At 41.4% G+C, this 24707-nt stretch overlaps 1 protein-coding gene across 2 annotated transcripts in view; it reads right to left on the reverse strand.

Annotated features, from left to right (window-relative positions):
• Window positions 1-24707, reverse strand: part of AP1S3 (adaptor related protein complex 1 subunit sigma 3) — a 77893-nt gene that overhangs the window by 12176 nt on the left and 41010 nt on the right. Inside the window, exons 2-4 of one of the 2 annotated variants that reach the window (XM_047773634.1) lie at window positions 7541-7719; window positions 5396-5504; window positions 712-843 (exon numbers count right to left, since the gene is read on the reverse strand). In XM_047773634.1, the coding sequence (XP_047629590.1) occupies window positions 742-843; window positions 5396-5504; window positions 7541-7719 (390 nt within the window). In that variant the 3' untranslated portion in view covers window positions 712-741. The remainder of the gene's footprint in view (window positions 1-711; window positions 844-5395; window positions 5505-7540; window positions 7720-24707) is intronic. The other variant, XM_047773633.1, reaches the window with a different exon arrangement.

Consider the following 24707-nt stretch of genomic DNA (forward strand, 5'->3'; position numbering starts at 1 on the left):
GTGGGTTCAATCCCTGGCCTTGCTCAGTGGGTTAAAGACCCAGCATTGCCACAAGCTGTGGCATAGGTGTCAGACATGCCTTGGAACTAGTGTTGCTGTGGGCTGTGGCATAGACCTGCAGCTGAAGTTCAGATTTGACCCCTAGCCCGGGAAATTCCACATGCTACAGGTGCAGCCTAAAAGGAAAAAAAAAAAAAGTTGGAGGATAATATGCATAATACAATCCCATTTTTTAATTAAAAAAAAAAAAAACTGTAGGAGTTCCCATTGTGGCTCAGCGGAAATGAATCTGACTAGCATCCATGAGGATGCAGATTCAATCCCTGGCCTCACTCAGTGGGTTAAGGACCAGGAGGTGCCATGAGCTGTGGTGTAGGTTGCAGATTTGGCTCGAATCTGGCGTTGCTGTGGCTGTGGTGCAGGCCAGTGGCTACAGCTCCGATTTGACCCCTAGCCTGGGAACATCCATATGATGCAGGTACAGCCCTAAAAAAAAGGCAAAAAAAAACCTGTATATATCTTCTAGATAAGACATAAAACATATTCAGTTTCTTTAATAAAAAAAGTGGGATTGTATTATGCATATTATTATGTGTGAGAATGTATCATGCATTATTTTGCAATTGTAAAACAATATAGATAAACAGAAAGAAAGCACAGTAGATCAGACATTCGTGCACATCAAAGAAGGTACAAGAAGTAAGCAGTTACCAGAGATCAGAAGAGGCAGGAAGTCAGGAGTTAAAGCAGTAACAGCCGGGGAACCCCAGAGTTCAAGGCAGGTGTAGACCAGGAATCCAGGACAGACAGGAATCTCATTAAGTGAAACCAGCAACCAGAATCCTGCAAAGTGAACTTGACAGATACTAACTCAAGTTCTCTGGGAACTTCTCATACCCCACTGTCTGAGCAGCAACCCATCCTCAAGCCTAGAGGGCTTGCCAGCAGCCACGGGGCAATTAATTTACTGCTTCTAGTTTCAAGGGATAGATATGCAAAGCCACAGAGAACATACACGCACACACCTTGATTATACAGTTACTATTTCCAGATCATAAGGGAGAAGGATGCTCAAGTTCAATCAGCATTATAGAGAATGTTACAAAAGAGCAACTCTTTCATACTCCAAAATGATACTCCACTGGCTATTCTCAGAGTCTAACACCAAGAGGCTATTGGATCTGAAAGTAAGAAGACAAAACATTGCAGAACATGAGACCTGATTTCTTCAGCTATTGTCTAATTACTCAAATATTACTTCTAATTCTACCTTTAGAGCACTGCCCCAATATATCAGAAATGTACCTTGATGCTCAAATGCCTGCACTCCGTCTAGTTACACAAAAGCACATAGTTTCTGTGTTAATAAACACATGAGCCTCTTTCCTTATTGTTTTCTCATTTTCTAATGTCTCTGTATTCTGGAAGAAAGCTTGTAATAGGAAGAAACAGGGGTAATTTAACATTATCTTTGATCCCCTAGCCTTGTGCTTTATCATTTGGCTTGAGGGACTTCTGTTATAGCAGAATACATGCTGTAGTGAGATTATTTCCGACATGTCAATAACTAAACCCTTTTGGATAGAATCTAAGGAGGACCTTCCATTACTGAATTTTGTTCTAAAGTAAACACAAAAAAGCTCAAGTTATAGCAAATATATAAAACTATATCTAAAATAATAATGCAAAGTACAATTGCATGGCAATTGAAAGTTATAAAGTATTGTCAATTATACTATCTCCTGGATCCTCACAACAGCCCCCATGAGACTGGCAAAGTAAATTACACTTTGAGTGCAATTTTTCTTATCTGTGAAATAAAGGTCTATGAGGAGCCAAATCATGGGTCTATTGAGTGAGTGAGCCGACACTGGGATCCAGCAGGAGCCGGAGGACCCCCTCCTCTGACAACAACAAAACCCCCTAAATCAAGATCAAACCTCTCTGGAACAGCAACTTCCACTCCCTCTGAGTGCATCAGTAAAAACTTAACAGGCTAGCCTGCAATGGGACAATATGGCAGGCGTCTAAATCCTCAGACTGCGCCTGATCTACTGTGAGACTCTGAGGTACTGCCTCTTACCCTCTATGAACGGGGCTTAATGCTACTTACTGAAGACTGAAAGAGTAACACATTAATCCAGGTAAATCTCCTGGGAATTGAAAAGTGCTAAAAAAAAAAAAAACAAAAAATAAAAAAAAATTAAAACATACATTAAGAGCCAGAGATTTTGATTTATCTGTCATTGGACGGTAATACTTTCTAGCGTTATGAAAAGCTCAGTCCAGAGGGTTTTTTTCCCTGGGATAATCTAAGGGCAAAAATCCAAGAAAATGCTCAGTATTAACACAGGAGGAAAAGAAAACCAAAGAGAAGGATGCTATTCCTGAGACGATGTCATGAATTGCTGGGTTTACTCATCAGTTAATTAATAAGAACTGAACACCTACTGGGCACAGAGCCTTGAATTGCTCTTAAGCTGCTCTTAGCTTAATGAAAGATTCATTGAATTTTTTTAGTGAATTAAATTTTGGTCCATGATAAAGACAGAGCTTCTAAAGCTATGCCAAAAGAGGATGAAAAATTAATGTTCGAGAAATAGAAATATGTTCCAGGTCTGCTTATACTCTAACTGGGCTTAGCATTGGTGAAGGGGATTCAAATTCTCTTGAGAAAGCAACGTATGTTCAGAAACATCTGACATGCGGTCAGAGAAGGTTGGGATCAAAATTCAAACCCAATTCATATGACCCTCATTGCATAAATCTAAGAAAACACAACAGGTCAAACCAGAGTGAAGAAATGAGGGGGAGAAGGTAGGTTATAGGAAAACCTGGGCCTCTGGAGAATTCCTTCTGGGCTTTGAAAAAAACCACATCTGCAGTTTATTTCAAATGAAAGTACCGCCATGTCGGAATTCATTTGAATAATTGAAAGCATAAAATGGAATAATCTCAGGTCTGAAAACACGCCATTATATATTTGCAAATCTCTTGTTAAAAAATGAAAATAAACTTAGTGAATGGGGAGAGCGTGAAAGAAAATTGGTCTGTCTTATTACTTCTATGCACTGACCTACAACCTGAAATCCCTGAAGCAACATTTAGGTCTTATAACATTTACGAAGGAAGAAAAAAAAAAAGAAGAATCAAAGAGGGAGAGGGAGAAAGGGAGGGAAAATTATTTCAAAGAAGAATCAAAGAGGGAAAGGGAGGAAGGGAGGGAAAACTATTTCAAAAACCTTTAAGGTACTCATTCATGTGAAAACTGTTGCAACAAACTGGATAAAACCTTAATCAATATCTCAAATGCTGCTCCTTCCACTAAATAAAACACTGTACAGAAAACTATTCTGAAAGCAAATTCTCCAAACAGCACTTACTAAAAATCTTCAGTGAGCATGGAAACAGGGAAGAGAATATTACTATGAAGAAAACATTTTCCAAATCCACTAATTTTTTTTTTTTTTTGGCCACACCCATGGCATGTGGAATTTCCTGGGCCAGGTACTGAACTTGAGCCACGGCAGTGACGATGCCAAATCTTTAACTGCTAGGCTCATCAGGGAACGCCTTCACTGATTTATTTCTTGAGACTGTGAACTAGATGAAATATTTCTGGAACATTTGCTAAAGTCTAGCCCAGCGCTGGTTCCAAGTGCTGAAAAAACAAAACTAAGAAGTCCCAGGTCATGATCTCAAGAGACTTGCAATTTGGTTGTCAAGCAAATCCTGCACAAGTTAAGGATGATACAAGGCTGCTCCGTGTCGCTGGAGCACTGGGTGTGTCAGGGATAAAAAGAAAGCAAAGCGAGAAGGTTGAAGAAGTGGTATGCGACCAACGTTTAGAAAGCATAAATGCCAGACAAAGAAATTTCTTTGAGTTTTCTTCATTAAGGACGGAGGAGAGCAACTGAGGGAGGAATGTCACCTGAGATCTGTGCATTGGAAGGAAGATGCTAACAAATAGGCCAGGAAAGGGGAGCAGAGACAAGCCCAGAGGCGGGAAGGGGCAGAGACGAGGTTTAAAAGAAAAGCCAAACTGTAATCCCAAGTAAGCTTACACTAGTGAGAGAGAAAGAAGGACATGAATTTGAGTCCAATTTGAAGAGACGGAGGCAAACCTAAGCAAAGGGTGGGGAAAGATATCAGAAACACTGTCCTTTGGCACTGAAGGACCTTGGGACATCATAATTTCCATCATAAGACAGAGAAGGTTCTAGGGAGGTGATTTTAGTTCTTGTCAGGTGAACGTTGAGATGACCATGAGAAGCCCAGCGGAGTGAAGAAGAGTCATCCGGTGATGGGTTTCCAGGAGAGAAAGTCCAGTAGTCATGCAGGAGAGCAGAAAGAGAAGGAGGGCATTTGGAGGGCAGGGGGAGGGAGGAAGCAGGAGAAGAAGCCACGTGGGAGCCTTTAGAAACACAGGATGAGAAGCAGCAGAACTCAGTGTCAGGGCGAAATAAAAGGAGCAGATTTAAAGACAGGATTTTGATAAGCAAGAGTCCAGGGCTGCAGAGAGGTTAAGGCAGGTGAAGATTTAAGAAGCATCCCTGGGAATTCCCATTGTGGCCAGTGGTTAGTGAACCCAACTAGCATCCATGAGGACAAGCGTTCAACCCCTGGCCTTGCTCAGCAGGTTAAGATCCGGCTATGGTGTAGGTCACAGATGAGGCTTGGATCCCAGGTTGCTGCGGCTCCGACGTAGGCGGGTGGCTACAGCTCCCATTGGACCCCTAGCCTGGGAACTTCCATATGCTGTGGGTTCGGTCCTAAAAAGACAAAAAGACCAAATAAATAAATAAAGACCTAAATGTGAAAGGTAAAACTAATTAAAAAGCAGCAGCAGCATCCCTGATATGGACCACGATGATTTCCTTGGAACAGTCAAGGTGAAGCCAAGCTGCAAGATGCCACAGAGTGAATGAGTTCTGGGGCTCAGGGCACCTTGAAGACTGTACTTCTTGGCAGTAACTGCATAGAGATTGAACAGCAACATGAAGGAAAGAGATTTTTGTTGCATTTGTCGGATGTTTGATTTCTCTTATGTATAAATAATATGCAAGAACGCTCAGAGCTTAGTAAAAGAAACCAGAGAGGGGATAAGACAGATCAGGAGGAGTAAGAGACAAAATATCATCGAATCTTTTAGGATTAAATTTCCAGTTCATTGAAACAAGGTGTCTAGCATGGCTGTGATCTGGAGACACACACCTGCCTCCTGAAAGCGTTAGATCTCCCATTTACTAAGGAGAAAGCCTTGCATTCTGATCCTCGGTGCAAAGGCTGTTCCTATTTTGGACTTGAGAGGGAGAAAGAATGTGACGACAGACAGAACGGAAGTCAGAGCCGGCCTGGAGACAGACTAATTCTAAGAAACCAGGGCGCCACTTACATTTCCAAAGTATTTGTCCAGCAACTCCACGTAACGATGCACAATCTCTAGTGTTAAGAGCTCATTGTCCTGATTTTCTACTGCACAGCAAAAATATAAACTAGCATACCTTGAAAAGAAAAAAAAAGAAAACGTAAAATATGGTGACATGTTACACGACCTGAAGATGGCTTTTTTTGGGGGGAACAAGCAGTTACCCCTCCTCCCTAGAGACTCTCCCTGGTCACCTCCGAGAGAGAAATCATTATTCATCACATCCAACATCCTCCCAAAATGTAAAATAGAATACGCAGAAACTATGGTGGTGATGGGAGTATTTCGGTTAATTAGGTGAAAAGGTCCTCCACAAAACTTTACCAGGAGGTGCTCTTATCGGGGAACAGAGTCCTTGGGCCTGGGGTGCCTATTCATGCTCCTCCCTGGATTACAAACTGTGCTTTCTAAACTACAGACCCCTGACCAGGGCTCCCATGCTGCCCACCTTCTCCCTTTACACTGCACTGCGCTGTTTCCTACCCTCAGCTTGTCAAGTCCTCCCCTCCCCTGTGTGTTCCTCTGCCTAAAATACTCCTCCCCACCCGATTCTCCTGCTCCTCCAGTGGCTCTGAGCTTGAATGCCGTTTCCTCCAGGAAATTTCCATCCTTTCTCACTGCATCAGATGCCCCGGCTTTGCATTCCTGTATCTCCCCTGCAAAGCGCCCTGTGCTCTTCACCCCATATCACTTGGCCTGTCTCTCCTCCACCAGACCAGCCACTTCCCAAAGGCAGGGACTGAGGCTGCCCTGTCCACCAGTGTGTACCCAGAAGCTGTAAGTATCTGTTGAAAGAACTGTTGAAGCCTATTCTTCATGCACTCGTTTAAATTACAAATGAGCTCAAAGTTCTAGACACCAACAAGCAGAGAAGAGGGACAAGCTTTTTGTCACCAAGCTTTTCCTGGGACTTTGCCTTTACATTCCTGAGATGCTTATGAAGGGGCCTTTGCTGACATCTCTCATGATGCTAAAACAAAAAGCTCTGACCTTGGACCCAGCAAAAGAAGCTTTGCCCAGGCACTTCCTGGTAATTTACTCCATTGCATATAGCCTGCGGATGCTACCTCCTTCTTCTTCCAGTTTGTTAAACACCCCTTGCAAGAAGCCTTTTTTAAAAAAATTTTATGGTGACATCCATGGCATATGGAAGTTCCTGGGCCAAGGACTGAATCCGAGCCACAGCTATGGCAATACCAGATCCTTTAACCCAGTGCATCAGGCCAGGGATTGAACCTAATCCTCAGCAGAGACCTGAGCTGCGGCAGTCAGATTCTTAACCCACTGCGCCATTTTGGGAACTCCGAAAGACCCTTTCTAGTGTGTGTTTTTACCCTCTAAAAGCTGCAGTGTGATGTTGGATGCAGGGTCAGATTGGCTGTGTTCTGGTCCTGGCTTAGGCATCAGTTATCTGGATCTTCATGGGCAAAACGACTTCATCTCTCAGGGCCTCAGCTTCCTCATCTATAATCTGAGGTCCTCTTCCAGTATGGTCTTACCATGGGAAGCTGGTGCAGTAAAGAGAGGATATACAGGCTTTAAAGTCAAAAATCTGTATTTGAATGCTGGCTCCACCAATTACCACTCAAATATTGTTACTGGGACTAATTTCTTAAACTCTCAGCGGCTTCCGTTTGCTCATTTGCAAACATGAGTGATAATAACCATAATAAAGAGATGCCCACCTCTGCATCATGTTAAGCTGCAATTTTTTCCACAGCATTTGTTACTAACTGAAAAATGCTTTGTTTAATAAGTTCCATGAGAGAAGGGATGTTCTGTGTCTTATTCAGACTGTGTCTGATGTCAGTTCTGGGTCTAATGGCTACTGTATCCATAGCCATTAGAACAGTGCTGGAAACATAACAGGTGCTCATAAGACATTTCTTGAATGCATGTGTGCATTATTGGCACAAAAATTAAGTATCTAGAAGCCACTCTGGCACACGGAGGGCCTTTCAATAAATGAGCATCCTCTTCTATTTAGTCTACTCGGGCTCCAGTCTCCTAAGATTTCAATAAATGATGAAATGGGTGTTGCAATCTAAAATGTTCACGATGGAACAAACCAAACAATAATGAGAAATTCAGTTCTCATAAAGTTACTCACACCTTTTATAAACAAGTTTTAGCTCCTTCCAGTCAATAAAACTGCTTGTCCTCTGACCACGAGACAGAATAATCTGAACAATTTCCCGGGTGATCTTTTTCCTTTCCTTGTCAGGGAGAGTCGTGTACCATTTCTGCAGCCGTAATTTCCCTTGTCGACTGAAGAGCAATATGAAATGTATCTAGAACAAATAAAGGACAGAAAGAAAATGGAATTTGGTCAACCAAATCATTCTACCTTAGACACTGAAATTCAGAAGCAGGGTTTAAAAAGGATCATAATTCTGAACAGATGAAAAATACTTAGCAGTACGAAAACCTAGCTTATCTGGGTTATATTACGTTTAACCCATCAAAGAACAAAGAAATGTATACATCACACACACAGCTTATTTATACTAGAGGAGAGAGGTAAGTTCTTCTTTTAATTCTTTTCATGAGTCACGAACTCATTATAGAGAGAAAAATATATCAAGGAAGAATATAACTCTGGAGAAAACCATTAAATTCTTCCTTCACAAGCCAAAAAAAAAAAAAAAACATTAAAAACAGTGGAAGGGTTTACTTTAAAAATTATACTCCTGCTCTGTATCACAACCATAGAAACAAAATGATAAATAGTAAGAAAGGAAAGAAGAATGCAAAGGAAAGGAGCATGAAGCAAGGGGGGGGTAGGAGGAAACTAGAAGGGGACCATATCTAATGTTTCAATAAAAATTATATATCTTTAAGGTGCACAACACGAGGATTTGATATGCATACACAGAGTGATGTGTTTATGACAATCAAGCTAATTAACGCATTATCTCCTCACACAGTTATCTGTTTTTGTGTGTGATGACAGACCGGAAATATACTCTCTTTGCAAAGTTCGGGTATTCCATAGAGTATTATTAGCTACGGTCACCAGGTCACCACGCTCTACACTAGATCTCTAGACTTATTCTTCCCACATGAATGCAAGTTTGCCCCCACTGACCAACATCGCCCCGTTTCCTCCACCCCCCACTCCTGGTAACCACTGTTCTACTCTTGGTTTCTACGAGTCTGGTGCTTTTAGATTCTACATATAAGTCAGATCAGGCAGTGTTTGTCTTTCTATGCCTGGCTTATTGCATTTGGCATGATATCTTCTAGGTTCACCCATGTTACTACAAATTACAGGATTTCCTTCTTTTTAAGGCTGAATAATATTCCATCGTTTGTGTATATGTGTATACTTAACTACATACACACATCATCCTCTTTCGGTTTGGCTGCGCCCACAACATGCAGAAGTTCCCAGGCCAGGGATCAAACCCACGCCACAGCTGTAACCAGAGTCACAGCAGTGACAACGCCAGATCCTTAACCCACTGAGCCATGAGGGAACTCCACACACCATACTGTCTGTATCCATTCAGCTCTCAGTGGGACACTTAGGTTGATTCCCTATCCTGGCTATTGCGAATAACGCTGCAGTGAACATGGAAGTGTAGTTGTCTCTTTGAGAAACTGATTTCATCTCCTTTGGAAATAGTCCCAGAAGTGCTATCATATAGTAGTTCTAGTTTTTTGTTTGGTTTTTTTGCCCTTTTTTAATTAAAGAACAGTTGCTTTACAATGGTGTGTTTTCTTTTTTTTTTTCTGGACACGAATTTCTTTGTTGAATTCATGTAATTTTTCTATTTTATTGAAGCATAATTGATTTCCAATGTGCTAATTTTTGCTGTACAGCTAAGTGACTCAGTTATACATATATATATTCTTTTTCATATTCTTTTCCATGTTGGGCTATCACAGGACATTGAATATAGTTCCCTGTACTATACAGTAGAACCTTGTTGTTTATTCATCCAGGATATACTAGTTTACATAGTAGTTCTTTTTTTTAATTTTTGAGGGGCCTCCTTACCGTTTTCCATAATGGTTGTACCAATTTACATTCCTACCAACAGTGTGCAAGGGTTCGCTTTTCTTCACACCCTCACTAACACCTCCTATCTCTTGTCTTTTTGATAATAGGTGTTCTAGCAGGTATAAGGTGATATCTCATTGCGCTTTTGATTTGCATTTCTTTGCTGACTAGTAATATTGAGCATATTTTCATATACCTGTTGGCCATCTGTATGTCTTCTTTGGAGGAATGTCAATTTAGGTCCTTTGCCCACTTTTAATTGGGTTGCATTCTTGCTACTGACCTGTTTGAATTCTTTACATATTTTGGATATTAACCCATTAGCGAATGTATGGTTTGCAAATATTTTCTTCCATTTCATCAGTTGTCTCTTCAACTCTGTTGTTTCCTTTGCTGGGCAGAAGCTTTTTGGTTAGATGCAATCTCATTTGTATACTTTTGCTTTCATTGCTTTATTTGTTTATTTATTTATTTTGGCTGTGGTTGTGGCATGTGGAAGTTCCTGGGCCTGGAACTGAACCCATGCCACAGAAAAAACCTTGGCTGCCAAAGTGACAATGCCAGATCCTTAACCCGCTGTGCCTCAAGGGAACTCTGACTGTTGCCTGTGCTTTTAGAGTCATATCCAAAATATCGTTGCCCAGACTAATGTCAAGAAGTATTTTCCGTATGTTTTCTTCTAATAGTTTTACAGTTTCAGGCCTGAGAGTTTAATCCATTCTGAGTTAATTTTTGCATGTGAAGAGAAGCAAGGATTCAATTTCATTCCTCTGAATGTGGTTGTTAGTTTTCCTAACACCATTTATTAAGGAGACAGTCCTTTTCCTATGGTGTGTTCTTGGCACCTCCCTCAAAGATCAAACTAGTCTTAAATGTAAGATCTTTACTCCACTTTGTGGGTTACTTGGCTGAGAGATGTAGAATCAACCATCTCAAAACACAATTATCTTTGGCATCATAATTAATGTTTAACAATTTAGATAGTGCATGGGCCACATTAGCTGAACACCTGATCTCATTTTCAATTAAGTTTCAAAATGTGTATCTAAAATGCATGTTCATATTTCAATGAACTTTAAAAGCTTTCAATGACGAGAAGACACCATGACATGCAAAATTTATGGCAGAACCTGGGAGGTATGGAAGATTTGTTTTTCAGAAATTGTCAGATTGTCTAATATTTATAAGAGATTTTTTTCTCAATCCACAGAATGAGAAGGTAAAGTTTAGAATCACAAATTATTTGTTGTTTTTTTCTTTTGTTTTTAATTTATTTTATTGAAGTATAATCCATTTACAATGTGTTAATTTCTGCTGTACAGCAAAGTGAAACAGTTACACACATATATACACATTGTTTTTCATATTCTTTTCCATTACCGTTATCACAAGATATTGAATATAGTTCCCTATGCTATACAATTCTTAGTTTTTGTTTTCATTTTTGTTTTGTCTTTTTTCCTTTTCTAGGACCGCTCCCTGCAGCATATGGAGGTTCCCAGGCTAGGGGTCTAATTGGAGCTGTAGATGCCCGCCTATGCCAGAGCCACAGCAACACAGGATCCAAGCTGCATCTGCGACTTACACCACAGCTCATGGCAACATGGATCCTTAACCCACTGAGCAAGGCAAGGGATCGAGCCCGCAGCCTTATGGCTCCTAGTCGGATTCATTAACCACTGTGCCACAACGGGAACTCCTACAATTGCTTTATTTTAAAAAATAATAATAAAATTAATTATTGAGGTTAATTGTGCCACGGAGGGGACAATATATACTAGGACTAAAATAATCACAATTTTTAAACTTTTTAGGAATTCCCTGGTGGCTAAGTGGGTTAAGGACCTGTCATTGTCAGTGATGTGGCAAGGGTTTAATTCCCTGGCCCAGGAAGTTCCACATGCAGCAAAAAAAAAAAAAAAGAACTATTTACAAATAAAATATTCAACTCTTTACTGAAGAGCTTTGGCTCTAAATGTCACAACATGAGTCATTTAAACCCACTAGGTGGTGGTATCTGAGGACCAAGAGAAACTAGGCTCCTTCCTCAGAGAGTCCCCTCCCACCAACATATAGAATTTGAAGTTTTCTTAATAAGTTATATTCTGTCTTAGAAAGGAAACATCTGTTATAACAGGGACTTGAAAACCAAGACACAGCAAGTGAAAAGAAAGCAAATTAAAAAGCCCTGCTCATCTAGTAGCTTTAAGAAGTCACCCTCAATCTGGAATTTTAAGCATCTGCTTAGAATATAGCATTTTCTTAAATACCCATTTCACTATCAGCATAGGTACAGATAATGCAATAAGGAACACAGCTACCACTTTTTAAGAATCACACGAATCACACGGAGAAAGGCATTTATGTTTCCAGGAAGAGATCTTAAAAGTGACATTCTAAAGGTACAAAATTGAATGGTGACAGAATGATAAAACCTCAGGATCTTGAGAACAAAGCTCAGCTTTGGATCACAATCAGTGGATAAAACTATACAAACCAATGTCTAGCGAATGGTCAGATCTTTATTGGAGAAATGCAATCCACGTGTTTTCTGGGTGTTCGCTTTGCATTCTAACCTAAACTCTTCTGTCACAATTGAAACTGATTTTCCCTGGTTTTATCTACAGAACATCTTAAAAGATAATATATCACCATCTTTGGAATAATAACTAACTCTTCACGTATTTGAAGACAGGCATTAAAGGTTACCTTCCAAAAGAAAGTCTTTTCCTTACAGAACAAACAACCCTGGTTTCATGTCTTCTTATAGAACCCTATTATCAGATTTCAAAACATTATCATTGCAACTCCCCCAGTATTACTTCATAGATAAATATCACTTTTAATTTAAGATCATATCAATGCCCAAAGTTCTAGGTGGAACAATTGCTGTGTTTAACTGTGGATTACTTTCTAACTCTATTGCAACCTTCTCTCAAGATCAAGTGCCTGCCTTCTTAAACATGGATCAACAAGGTAGAAAATAAACAAAGAGCTCTTTTTCATTCTAACAATGAGTTCAAAGAGAAAGGATGAACATAATACACGCATCCATAAAGCAATTTAAAATATAAAATGTATTTCAAATTCAAAAGAAGCAAAAAAACAGGTTCAAGTTTATCCAGTAACTGCATTTCATAAGACAGTGTTGAAAGAGTTTTTCAAGTTCTGCTCTGGGAGAGCACAGTAGCTAGTGTTGTGGTACCTGGTATCTGTTCCATCTCCACAGTTAACAATGTAGCATGAGAAAACTGGCAGAATAAATTGCAATGATTCACAGGAATTCGTAACCTCTAGCAATTAATTTTATCCAATTTATCAGCTTAGTCATTCAAGGCGTATTTGGAGAATGTGTTTCAAGAGGTTAATCAAATACCATTTTTGATTAGCATTAGCTTGAGAGTACAAAAAAAAAAAAAAGACTATTGGAAGGGGTTTTTTTTTTTCCAATATTTAAAAAGAGCCAACTTAAATTCCTCATAAAGAAACTACATCTGCTACTATAAAATTCTTAGAGGAAAACATAGGCCAAACACTCTCCAACATAAATGACAGCAACATCTTCTCAGATCCACCTTTAGAGTAATGACAATAAAAACAAAAATAAACAAATGGGACTTAATTAAACTTAAAAGTTTCTGCACAGCAAAGGAAACCCTAAACAAAACGAAAAGACAACCCACAGAATGGGAGAAAATATTTGCAAAAGAATCAACTGACAAGGGATTAATCTCCAAAATTTATAAACACCTTCTTCAGCTCCATACCAAAAAAATGAATAACCCCATCGAAAAATGGGCAGAAGATCTAAACAGACAATTCTCCAAAGAAGACATAGAGATGGCTAAAAATCATATGAAAGGATGTTCAACATCACTCATTATTAGAGAGATGCAAATCAAAACCACTATGAGGTACCACCTTACACCGGCCAGAATGGCCATCATCAAAAAGTCTACAAACAATAAGTGCTGGAGAGGGTGTGGAGAAAAAGGAACCCTAGCACACTGTTGGTGGGAATGTAAATTGGTGCAACCACTGTGGAAACCAGTATGGAGATTCCTCAGAAAACTAAACATAGAATTACCATTTGATCCAGCAGTCCCACTCCTGGGCATCTATCCAGAGAATAGACACATTGACTCACGTACTCCAATGTCCATTGCAGCACTATATACAACAGCCAAGACATGGAAACAACCTAAATGTCCATCGACAGAGGAGTGGATCAAGAAGATGTGGTACTTATACACAATGGAATATTACTCAGCTATTGAAAGGAAAGAAAGAACGGCATTTGCTGCAACGTGGATGAACCTAGAAATTATCATGCTAGGTGAAGTCAGTCAGACAATGAGACATCAACATCAAGTGCTATCACTTACATGTGGAATCTAAAAAAAAGGACACAATGAACTTCTCTGCAGAACAGATACTGACTCACAGACTTTGAAAAACTTATGATTTCCAAATGAGACAGGTTGGAGGGTGGGGGGGATGCACTGAGGGTTGGGGATGGAAATCTATAAAATTTGGTTGTGATGATTGTTATACAACTATAAATGTAATAAAATTCATTGAGTAATTAAAAAAGAAAGAAAGAATATATAAAACAAAGGAATATATATACAAATAAATAAAAGAATATGAATTTAAAAATAAAAGAATATATACATAAAAAAAGAAAATAAACTACATCTGACTTCAGAAAACAATGCCCAGGCATTTTGTTTCAATAATATTGCTGAGAAGAAAGGCATATGGAGAGGCTGACGGTAACACTCTTCTGGAAAATGCCAACTCCAGAAATAACCATAAAATCCAATGAAGTATGATGAGCAAGCTTGGCTTCTTACATTTGCTCCGAGGTGGGCATCTGGCTTCACCGAGATCCCCCCTCCCTCATTCAAGGTTAGCTTGAGATGATCCGGAGAAAATACCACATTGGCAGCTAAATTATCTGAATTTCAGAGAGACCTTAAAGCAGAGGTCATTTATTCACTTAATCCATATTTACTAAGTGCACTAAGAACCCTGCAAACATAATACTTGGTTCTTTACCTTGAGGAGCTTTTAGTCATGATAAAGAATTTAAAAATATATATATATATATATTGAATTCAACCACAGTCTTTTATCTACTCTACCTTCCGAAACACCACTAAAATGAGAAGAGTAGAATTTTCAAAAATGCCTTAGCTCCAAGGGCATGTGATAGCAGCCCAGAGATTTCAACAAATCTTTGGAAGATGGAAGGAGACAGAGAGTGACAACTAACTTAGCAAAATAAGGACGGCTGTAGTGTAAGAGGCAGATTTCAAAGAGAAACCAGGAGTTCCTGTCGTGGTGCAGTGGAAACGAATCCAACTAGAAACCACGAGGTTGCCGGTTCGATCTCTGGCCTCGCTTGGATCTGATGTTGCTGTGGCAATGGCTGTGGTGTAGGCCAGCAGCTGTAGCTCTGATTAGACCCCTAGCCTGGGAATCTCCAAATGCCGTCCAGGTGCGGCCCTAAAAAGCATAAATAAATAAATAAAACAAAGGAAACCAGCCAATTCTCCCCAGAGAAAGCCCAAGAGCAGCACTTGGGGGTAACATGCTGCCCGCCCCCCCACCAATTGTGAAGGTCTACCTACAGAGCTGTTGACATTTCCAGGGGACTGCAGCTGAGAACGCACACATACGGCCACCCTCCACAGTAAGTCCCCAGGTGCTTTATTCCAGGGTACAGAAATTCAGGGGAAGCCTTATAGTCAGAGCCTCTTAGTGTTGCAGGAAGGTGGACCCCTCCCCAGGCCCGACTGTCTAACACTCAGAAATGAATTGTCTGAGGACACACACATGCTGACAAAGCAAAAGATTTTATTGAGAAGGGGCACTTGGGCAGAGATTGCCAGGGTAAGGGAACCTAGGAGAACTGCAGTCTCCAGTTTTATGGTAAAGGGATTAGTTTCCAGGTAGTCTCTGCCAATCATCTTGTTCGGCCCTTACTTGATCTGACTCAGGGTCCTTCTTGGTGGCAGGTGCACCTCTCAGCCAAGATGGATTCCAGAGCCAAGGATCCTGGGAGGCTGGTCCTCTCCACCCTCCTACTGGCCCCTCCCACATCCTCCTGGTTAGTCTTCAGGGCAGTATCATGTTCCGTATCAGGGCCTCCTGCTTGAGACAACTCACGTGAGCAGCTATTGTGCTTGGCCAAGGTGGGCAGTTTCAGTCAATGGTCCCCTAACATTAGCACAGCTTCCTCTGGACCTTGGTCAGTAATGGGTAACAAGCAGCTGCCAACATGCTGCTGTCCACAGGAGTCACAGGTTTACCCAACCTGAGAAGCTCAAATTTGTGCAATACCATGTTTCTCTACTTAAGACTTACATTACCTCTCAAAGCACTTAACACAAGTAATTGATGCCCTTAAGAAGAAATATTTATAAACAACTGCAGCCCTCCTGGATCTTAAGTGCAATTCTGAGTCTGCAAAGCCACAGATATATAGATATAGACCTTCACTAAGAGAGAAAAGTGTTCCTGCACCTCTATCACCAACTTTGTTGTCCGAAAAAAACATCTTTTTTTTTTTGCGGGGGGGTGGGGGGGGTCTTTTTAGGGCCTCACCTGCAGCACATGGAGGTTCGCAGGCAAGGGGGTGAATCAGAGCTGTTGCCGCCAGCCTACAGCAATGAGGGATTTGAGCAGCATCTGCAACCTACACCACAGCTCACGGCAACACCAGATCCTTAACCTACTGAGCGAGGCCAGGGATCAAACCTACATCCTCATGGATCCTCAGATTCCTTTCTGCTGAGCCATGAAGGGAACTCCAAAAAACCCATCTCTTCATCAGGAGACTGAATGATTCCCCTGGAAACACTAAATGGTAGAGGAAAGACCTCTAGGTACTAACAATGGAGGCTTTCAGGCCACCTGACTCTGCCCCCCAGAACTGACTGTTAACATTTAGCACTCTATTATATTAAATTTTTTTCATTTTTTAAAATTTTATTGAAGTATAGTTGATTTACAATGTTGCGAGAATTTCTGCTGTACAACAAAGTGATTCAGTTATACATACACACACATGCACTCTCTTTCAGATTCTTTTCCCCATATAGATTATCGCAGAATATTGGGTAGAGTTCTCTGTGCCATTAGCCAATCTAGCATCTGCTTTTAAATATGAGTGGAAACCAAGGTTACCAGACATTTGAGAATAGCCTCTAATGCCAAAGAACAAGGCCGAAAAGGACAAAGAGAAAAAAGTAAGCACTGGATACAGTAAGAAAGCAAGGAGCAGGACAAACTGTTACACATACACACACACACACACACACACACACACGAAATGAATGTACTCAGAGAGTTCAAAGACGATGGAATTCCTATGTCAATAAGACAAAAACAGAATTCTATGAGGGGAAAAAAGAGACAAGAAAAAAACCCTGCATACTAAAAAGTACAATAGACACAATGAAGTCAAAGGAATCATCAAGAGATCATCACAAACCAAAAAACAGACGGAAAATTCGTGGAAAAGATAAAACCATTAAGGGGTCAATCCAGAAGGTGCAACATCCAGGAAGCTGAAACAGAGATAATGGAGAGGAAGAAAATCTCTAAGAAAGAATTCAACAAATGTCCCAGGGCGAACAAGATGAAGCTCCAGATTAGAAAGGCTCATCAAGTGCCCAGAACAATGAACTCTAAAAGTACAGCGCAGGACACTTCAGAACACTTAAGATAAGGAGAGTAGCCTAAGAGATTCTAGGACAAGAAGTTCCCACTCAATGGATCGGCAATCAAAAGAGCATCGGACTCCTCACCTGCAACGCCAGCTGTGGAGAAGCACTAGCTGTTGGAAGACTGGACATCTACTTGCAGCCAAATGATCAATCAATAAAAGAGGGGACGAGACGTTTGAGTTTTCATACTCGCAAAGACAAAAAATAAAAAGAGAAAAATAAAAAAAAGAAATTTGCATCCAGTATGTATTTCTCAGGAAGCCACTGGAAGACATCTCTCAGCAAAGTGTCGGAAAGCATTAGATATGGTCACCTAGGGCACAGGGAACCCAAAGTGAAATGGTGATGAAGAGAAAAGCCAGAGCGACAGCCACACGGGAGACCAAGAAAGCAACCATTGCAGATGGAAGTGGTGGGGGCTGGGGAGGGGGGAGGGGAAGGGAGAAACACAATTTGTAGATCATTTTATTCCTTTGTATAGTTGGAGAAAATATTGATAGCCATCTAAAAGATATCGGCTAAGATATCCCATTGAGTGGGATAAACAATGATAGATAAGGAGAAAGCCAGGTGAGTACAAAAAAAATTTATAAACTCCAGAAAAGAGAAATGATACAAACAAAAAATCTTAATCCCAGTTCTTTTTTTTCTTTATTTTTTATTTTTATATTTTTACCGCCGCACCTATGGCATATGGAAGTTCCTGGGCTAGGGGTTGAATCAGAGCTGCAGCTGCAGGCCTACACCACAGCAACACTGGATCCTAGTGCATCTCTGACTTATGCTGCAGGTTGTGGCAACGCTGGATCCTTAACCCACTGAGCAAGGGACCAGGGAGCAAACCAAATCCTCAGGGATGCTATGTCAGGTTCTCAACCTGCTGAGCCCCCAACTGGAATCCTAGTTCTGAAAATGACTTTGGGAGAAAAAGAGAAGAGGAAGTATGTGGGTGAGCTGAAGAGAAGTAAATGCCCAATTCCAAAAACAGGAAGTCAGGAAATAATATAAAGAATGCGGAGTGAGAAACTGCCAGGATAAGCATATTATTTAGAAATATAGACATAAATACGGGAAGAAAAGGCTACATGGGACAGGCGAAATGTTGCTCCATTCCATTACAAATTGTAGAACCCATGCAATTTTTTTAAACTATGTACATATATCTGACTTAGATTTAAAATTTTTTAAGGAATTAAAAACGAATAAAAAAAGGATAGTGGATTACTCTATTTGACGGTGACATTAACAACATAGTCTGAGATATTTCCCCCTCTTCTTCCCAATATTAAGCTCTAAAGTTTAGAGGGGAAATCTCTACATGCATTGTGACCTCTCATTTGATTTTATCTGATGCCATTTTATTTTTCAACCTGTACGAGTTCATGAATAAGAGTGCCTTTAGTTTACTGGCTTCCAGGTGGAATAATACATTTTAATATATGTCCCGATTTCATTTCAAGGCATATAGCACAAGACCAGAATTCTACTGTTCCTAGTATCATTTTTCAAAAGAGAGGACTGATAAAAGGTTTTGCAGAGTCTGTATCTATCTTTCATATACTAACAATTCGCTATAATTTAAAAAATGTTAAAAACAAAAACAATCCACTATACATCCCCCTGCGCTTTCACCTGTGCAGCAAAGAAGTTCATCTCTGAAGCTTCTTTTCACACCATGACTTTCTCAACCCCCTTGTCATTTTGCATGTTTCTTCCTGAATCGTGTCTAAGTCCACTCTTTGCTAATAACAGGGACTCGGGGAGTTCCCCTTGTGGTGCAGCAGAACCCGACTAGTATCCATGAGGAATGTGGTTTTGATCCCTGGCCTCGCTCAGTGGGTTAAGGATCCGACGTTGAGGTGAGCTGTGGTTGCAGGTTGCAGACGCGGCTCGGATCCTGTGTTGCTGTGGCTGCAGCGTAGACCCTTAGCCTGGGAATTTCCACATGCAGGTTCAGCCCTAAAAAGCAAAAAACAAAACAAAACAGGGGCTCAGTAAACATTGGTGGAACTGAAGAACTTTGAGAAATAGCAACTAGCCCTGTATTAGTATTCCGAGTAGAGAACTGAGTTTTCCACAGAGGTCAGAGAACACCATGGCCTGGGCTGTTATTGGGCATCATAAACTTGTAACTGGGATTACTTTTCTCCAGATGCAATAAACTCAACTATCACTTGTATTTGCCAGATCTTCTGGCAGCTTATCCTGACCAGAGTAACAGTTCTCCAGCCAGAAGAGCTTAACAGCATTTACAAACCAAGAGCTCCAGCTGCACCATTCTCTCTGCTAGATCAATTATGAAAATGTGACGCTTGCCTCCTCCAGGCACTCATTTCTTCAGGGCCCTACAGTTTATACTTGAGCATACGAATGATCCCTTTCGCCACTGTCCTGATTTCCTTCCTCTAAGTCTGCTCCAAAAGTGGTAAGACTACCCTTCCAGGGTTGCTCCTCTCAAGCATCTCCCTTTGGTCTGAACCCCTATTAGAGGGGCTTCCAGGAAGCAGAAAGAAGGGCTTCCCCCTGCTTGTCACCAGCCTCATGCATTCACCTTCTCGTGGGCCTCCAGTTCCTCTTCCACAAGCCAAGTTGCCCTCCCTCTGAAAAGGTAATTTGCTTAAGCTGCCAGGGATCTACCTTTATTATAGATATTACCAGCGTGCCCCAGGTGGAACTAAGATGTGTCAGACTAAAGTTGCCCAAGTTATGTACTCATGTTCTCAGGACAAAGATTCATTGACAATTGCCCGCTCCTCAAACTAGTTGCATGCAGGGAATGCACATTTTTGGTTTTTGGATATGCCACCCAGTCCAAATGGTGTATCTCAAGCACCGTGTGAGATTTGGTGCAGAACATGCTGTGCATTTACCACTAGGACAACCTAAATTGGATTTGGGACTCTCAGGGCATTTATCACTTGGCCAGACCACATCCTTGGCCAGGACTCAGGGCCAATAGAGCCGGTTGGGTGTTAAGTGGGAAGACTCTGGGGATAGGCAGCTTGAGAATTTGCCTTTGAATCCTGGTTCTGTCATCTGTGAGCTAAGTGAACTTGGAAAAGTTACTCGATCTCCCCGGTGCTCAGTCTGCCCATCTATAAAAGAGGGAGGGACAATAGGAATGACATGAGTAATGTTAGACGCGACGATATCACACATGTCTACCTTTTAGGGCAGAGTCTAGCACAGAGTGAGCCCTCAACAAATACCAGCCATGGCTAATAGGTCCTCTGGGAGTCAGCCCCACCCATTTATAGTCCAATTTACCTTCATCGAGACAAAGTAAAAGTTCCCTGCTTCCACTTTGGCATCACGCCATGTCTACTCCATCACTTTTCCACCAGCTAGTCCCCACGTTCTGTTGGAAAGTGTTTATAGGTCCCCAGGAAGACATTCTGCTGTTTCTGTGGATAATAATAAACCATCCAATTTCTAAGTGACTTGCCACCTTGCCTTCTCAACTACCAGCCTCATCAATTGCCATCCCAATGCTTGAATAATGAGTTTACCCCAGAGACAGCCTAAACATACAGGTAAGTTGGTTAGGGTTACTTTCTTTCTTTTGACTGCTGACCAGTGGTGCTCTGATCATGTATTTATTAATTCTCTCCAAGTTCCCCAAAAGGTGTTTACTTTAGGGCTTCCCATTTTTCATGAATGTGCGTGCATGGTTCTAGTTTCTGTTTTCTATAACTGAGAAACAGCGGTTAAGATTTCCCCCTGACACTTTGCTTGAACTGCATCACCCATGAGGGATGGGTCACTCTTATCTTTCCCCACCAGTTTCTATTTCCCAGAGGAAGCAGCTCTTAGTGGGAATTCCAGGGTAGGTGTGGCACTGAACCAGCTGTCCGCTCCCCTCTCTGGACTTCATTCTTTATCTAAAAAGCAGGAGAGCAGGATTGCTTATTCAAATACTTTCCATGGGCTGGGCAGAGGCAGAGGCAGGTAACATTTTAAATGAGGGTAAATGTTCAGCATAATACAAGGCAGGGGAGGGGCGAGACAAAGTCAAAACCATACATCACGAATTCCAACTATAAAGGGATAGTTGGAATCAACTCAGCCAGAGCCAGCCAAGAAAAACATTCAGCTGGTACTGCCGAGCCTTCAGATTCTTTTTCTCAAAAGAAGCCTGAAATCTGAATGCATATGTGAAATATTGGAATAATTTTCATATTGGCAATGAATAATGAAATATAAGAACAAACCCCTGTGCAAGTTAAACAAAGCACACTGCAAGCAGTAGTTATTCGTAAGCTGCACTGGGGCTACAGGCTCATATGAAATGGCTGAATTAAGTGACAACGGAAGCCCCTCGTTTCACTAATGCCTTTCCTAGCTTTACTGTGCTCAACAGATTTCCCCTTTTTTGTGGTTTCTGAATCTACCTGTTTGAGGAAGTGGCCCTCAAACCCGAGAATCTTGCTTCTACTTCTCAGCCTAATGTTACTGTGGAAGCTATGCCGACATCAGTGTCTTGTATTAACTCTTAGCCATCACAGGTTTTAAGTTTTCTTTTCCTCAAGATTTCCAGCTCAGGTTTCTGTTTCCACAATCCAGGAAGAGCAAAAGTACCTGGAGAAGTAAAATCTATACAAACTCAGGATCTCGTTTTTGGCCTGTTAGGTCAACTTTCTTCCCGAAACAAAATGTTGACAGGCTGCCACATTGGCCAGTGTGTTTCAAATCCTTTCCCAATGCTTGCACACCATCTGGTGGCAGAACTATCTATTTATAACGGTGAAATGCTCAGTGGAGAAGGAAAATAAGCTGAATTGGGTGAGACGGAAAAAGGAAGAATAGAGTAAGAGAGACAGTAAGGGGGGGGAGAAAAGAAAATGAGATGGAAACAAAAGTCATAAGTAATCCACAAATTAAAAGGTCAACTGCTGAGAATTAGCTAGTAGCCATTTATGTAAAACTTTAAACATTCTCCTGTAAATAAAATTCCTTATTAAAGTGTCTGTTATTCATCCACCTGTATTGCACAATAATGTTTCCTGAGCAGAAGGAAGGAAGGGGAGGGGAGGGGAGAGAGGGAGGGAGGGAGAAAGGATGCAGAGGTGGATAGTTACCTGAAAAAGACGAGATAAGGAGTTCCCGGCCCAGCCCGTGGCTCAGCGATAAGCAAACCCAACCAGTATCCATGAGGATGCAGGTTCGATCCCTGGCCTCACTCAGTGGGTTTAGGATCCGGCGTTGCTGTGAGCTGTGGTGTAGGTCACAGACGTAGCTCTGATCCCGTGTTGCTGTGGCTGTGGTGTAAACAGGCAGGTGTAGCTTCGATTGGTCCCTTAGCCTGGGAACCTCCATATGCCAACAGTGTGGCCCTAAAAAGACAGGGAAGAAAAAAAAAAAAAAAAAAAGACAAGATAAGCAGCCTGTTATGGGTTGAACTGCCTCACTCAAAAATTTATATGTTGAAGTCCTAACCCCAGTATCTCAAAATAGAACCCTGGTGCTGAAGATGTAATAGGTTAAGATGAGATCATACCAGAGTAGGGTGGGCCTGTGATCCAGTATGAAGATATCGTCATAAAAGGGGGCAATGTGGGCTCAGACACACACCCTGAAAGAACACCACGTGGAGATAAAGGCAGAGACTGAAACGATGCAGCCAGCAGAGACCAAGGCATACCAAAGGTTGGCACCGAAGCCCCAGATGCTAGGAGACAAGCATGGAACACAGTGTCTCTCAGAAGCTCCAGAAGGAACCAGCCCTACCAAAAGCCTTGATTTCTGTTGCTGTTGTTTTTTCGGGCCACACCCATGGCATATAGAGGTTTCCGGGCTGGGAGTCGAATCAGAAGGAGCCTGTGCCACAGCCACAGCAAGGCCAGATCGGAGCCACATCTGTGACCTACACCACAGCTCACAGCAATGCCAGATCCTTAACCCACTGAGCGAGGCCAGGGATCAAACCCAAGTCCTCATGAATACTAGTCAGATTCATTTCTACTGAGCCATGATGGGAACTCCAAAACCTTGGTTTTGGACTTCCAGCCTCCCAAACTGTAAAACTATACATTTCTGTTGTTTAAGCCATTCAGTGTGTGGTATTTCATTACAACAGCCCTAATACACAGCTTGTCTCTGGCTTTTAATTTTATGTCTTTTTTTTTTTTTTTTCTTTTAAGGGCCACACCCGTGGCATACAGAGGTTGCTAGGCTAGGGGTCTAATCAGAGCTACAGCTGCCAGCCTACACCACAGCCACAGTAACTCTAGATCCAAGCCGTGTCTGTGCCCTCTACCACAGCTCACAACAATGCCGGATCTTTAACCTACTGAGCGAGGCCTGGGATTGAACCCAAAACCTCATGGTTCCTAGTTGGATTTGTTTCTGCTGAACCACGACAGGAACTCCTCTTTTTTTTTTTTTTTTTTTAAATCTCAAAATCACCACCATTGTTTTCTGTGTCATTACAATTCAATATCATGAAACCAAATCATCTACATTCCAGAGATACAGTCAGCAGATTCCATTCACCTAAGCAAATATTGATTCAGTGTCTACCCCAGTGAGGTATTGAAAATGAAATAACCACTCATTCCTGGACTCGCAGCACACTGCTAGGAACATTAGAAAGGACAGCAGAACTGATTTGGTGCAAACCTCAGCTTCAAAACAGAGAGCTGGTGACTAGCCCCTTGGTAGTTAACAAGTGGCAGAGTTAAGACTATTTCCTGGCTCCTAGCCCAAGGCTCTTTGCACCTTTTTCTGGCAAAGCTAAAACTACTACTTTCTTTTCCTATTTATGGAAATAATTATAATCAGGCAAGTCTTATGCTAATGCCAGAAACCTACTTATAATGACTGGCATGTGCTGAACAGGTTCCAACACCATGCTAAGCACTTTATATGCAGTACCTCATATAACCTTCATTAAAACCATAAGACAGAAATACTATTATTATCCTCATTTGATTGATAGGAAACTGGGGCCCAAAAAAGCTAAGTGCCTTGCTCTGGGCCAATCAGCAAGAAGGTTCCAGAGCTGGGTTTTAATTCTGGAGTCCACTTTTTAAGGGCTGTGCACCATCACCCTGTGGGGAGACAGCAAAGACAGACACCAATGATGCTGGATTTACCTGCTTTTAAACTCAATATGCTATTGCTCATCTTTATAACTAGAAGGTAGTCCTTGAAGCTCGCCCTGCCTTAGCCAATACCATGAATTTCCATGCCAATCTTAAAGATGAGCAGAGAGGGCCAAAGGCCTGTGCTTATAGAAATTAAAATAAGAGAAATAAACATTCAACTGAAGATAATAATGACATTAGTACTGAATCACTCTGACTCACTACTATGAAACATATCACAGCCGTGGTATCAAGATGGGTGGAGAAAAAACACTGCCACCATGTCCTGTCTGCTGGCCACCACACAGAGTGGAGTGTCACTCCGGGACCCTGCTTCCGATGTGTAAGATCCCTTACTCATTAAATTATTGATGTCTCTGTCGGGGACGCCAGGCTCTTTCTTCGGTCCTGAAGCTAGCCAAGCATAGGCCTTGCAGGGCTGTGGGGTCCAG

Source organism: Phacochoerus africanus, chromosome 3 (assembly GCF_016906955.1).
Source record: "Phacochoerus africanus isolate WHEZ1 chromosome 3, ROS_Pafr_v1, whole genome shotgun sequence".
NCBI classification, from domain to species: domain Eukaryota; kingdom Metazoa; phylum Chordata; class Mammalia; order Artiodactyla; family Suidae; genus Phacochoerus; species Phacochoerus africanus.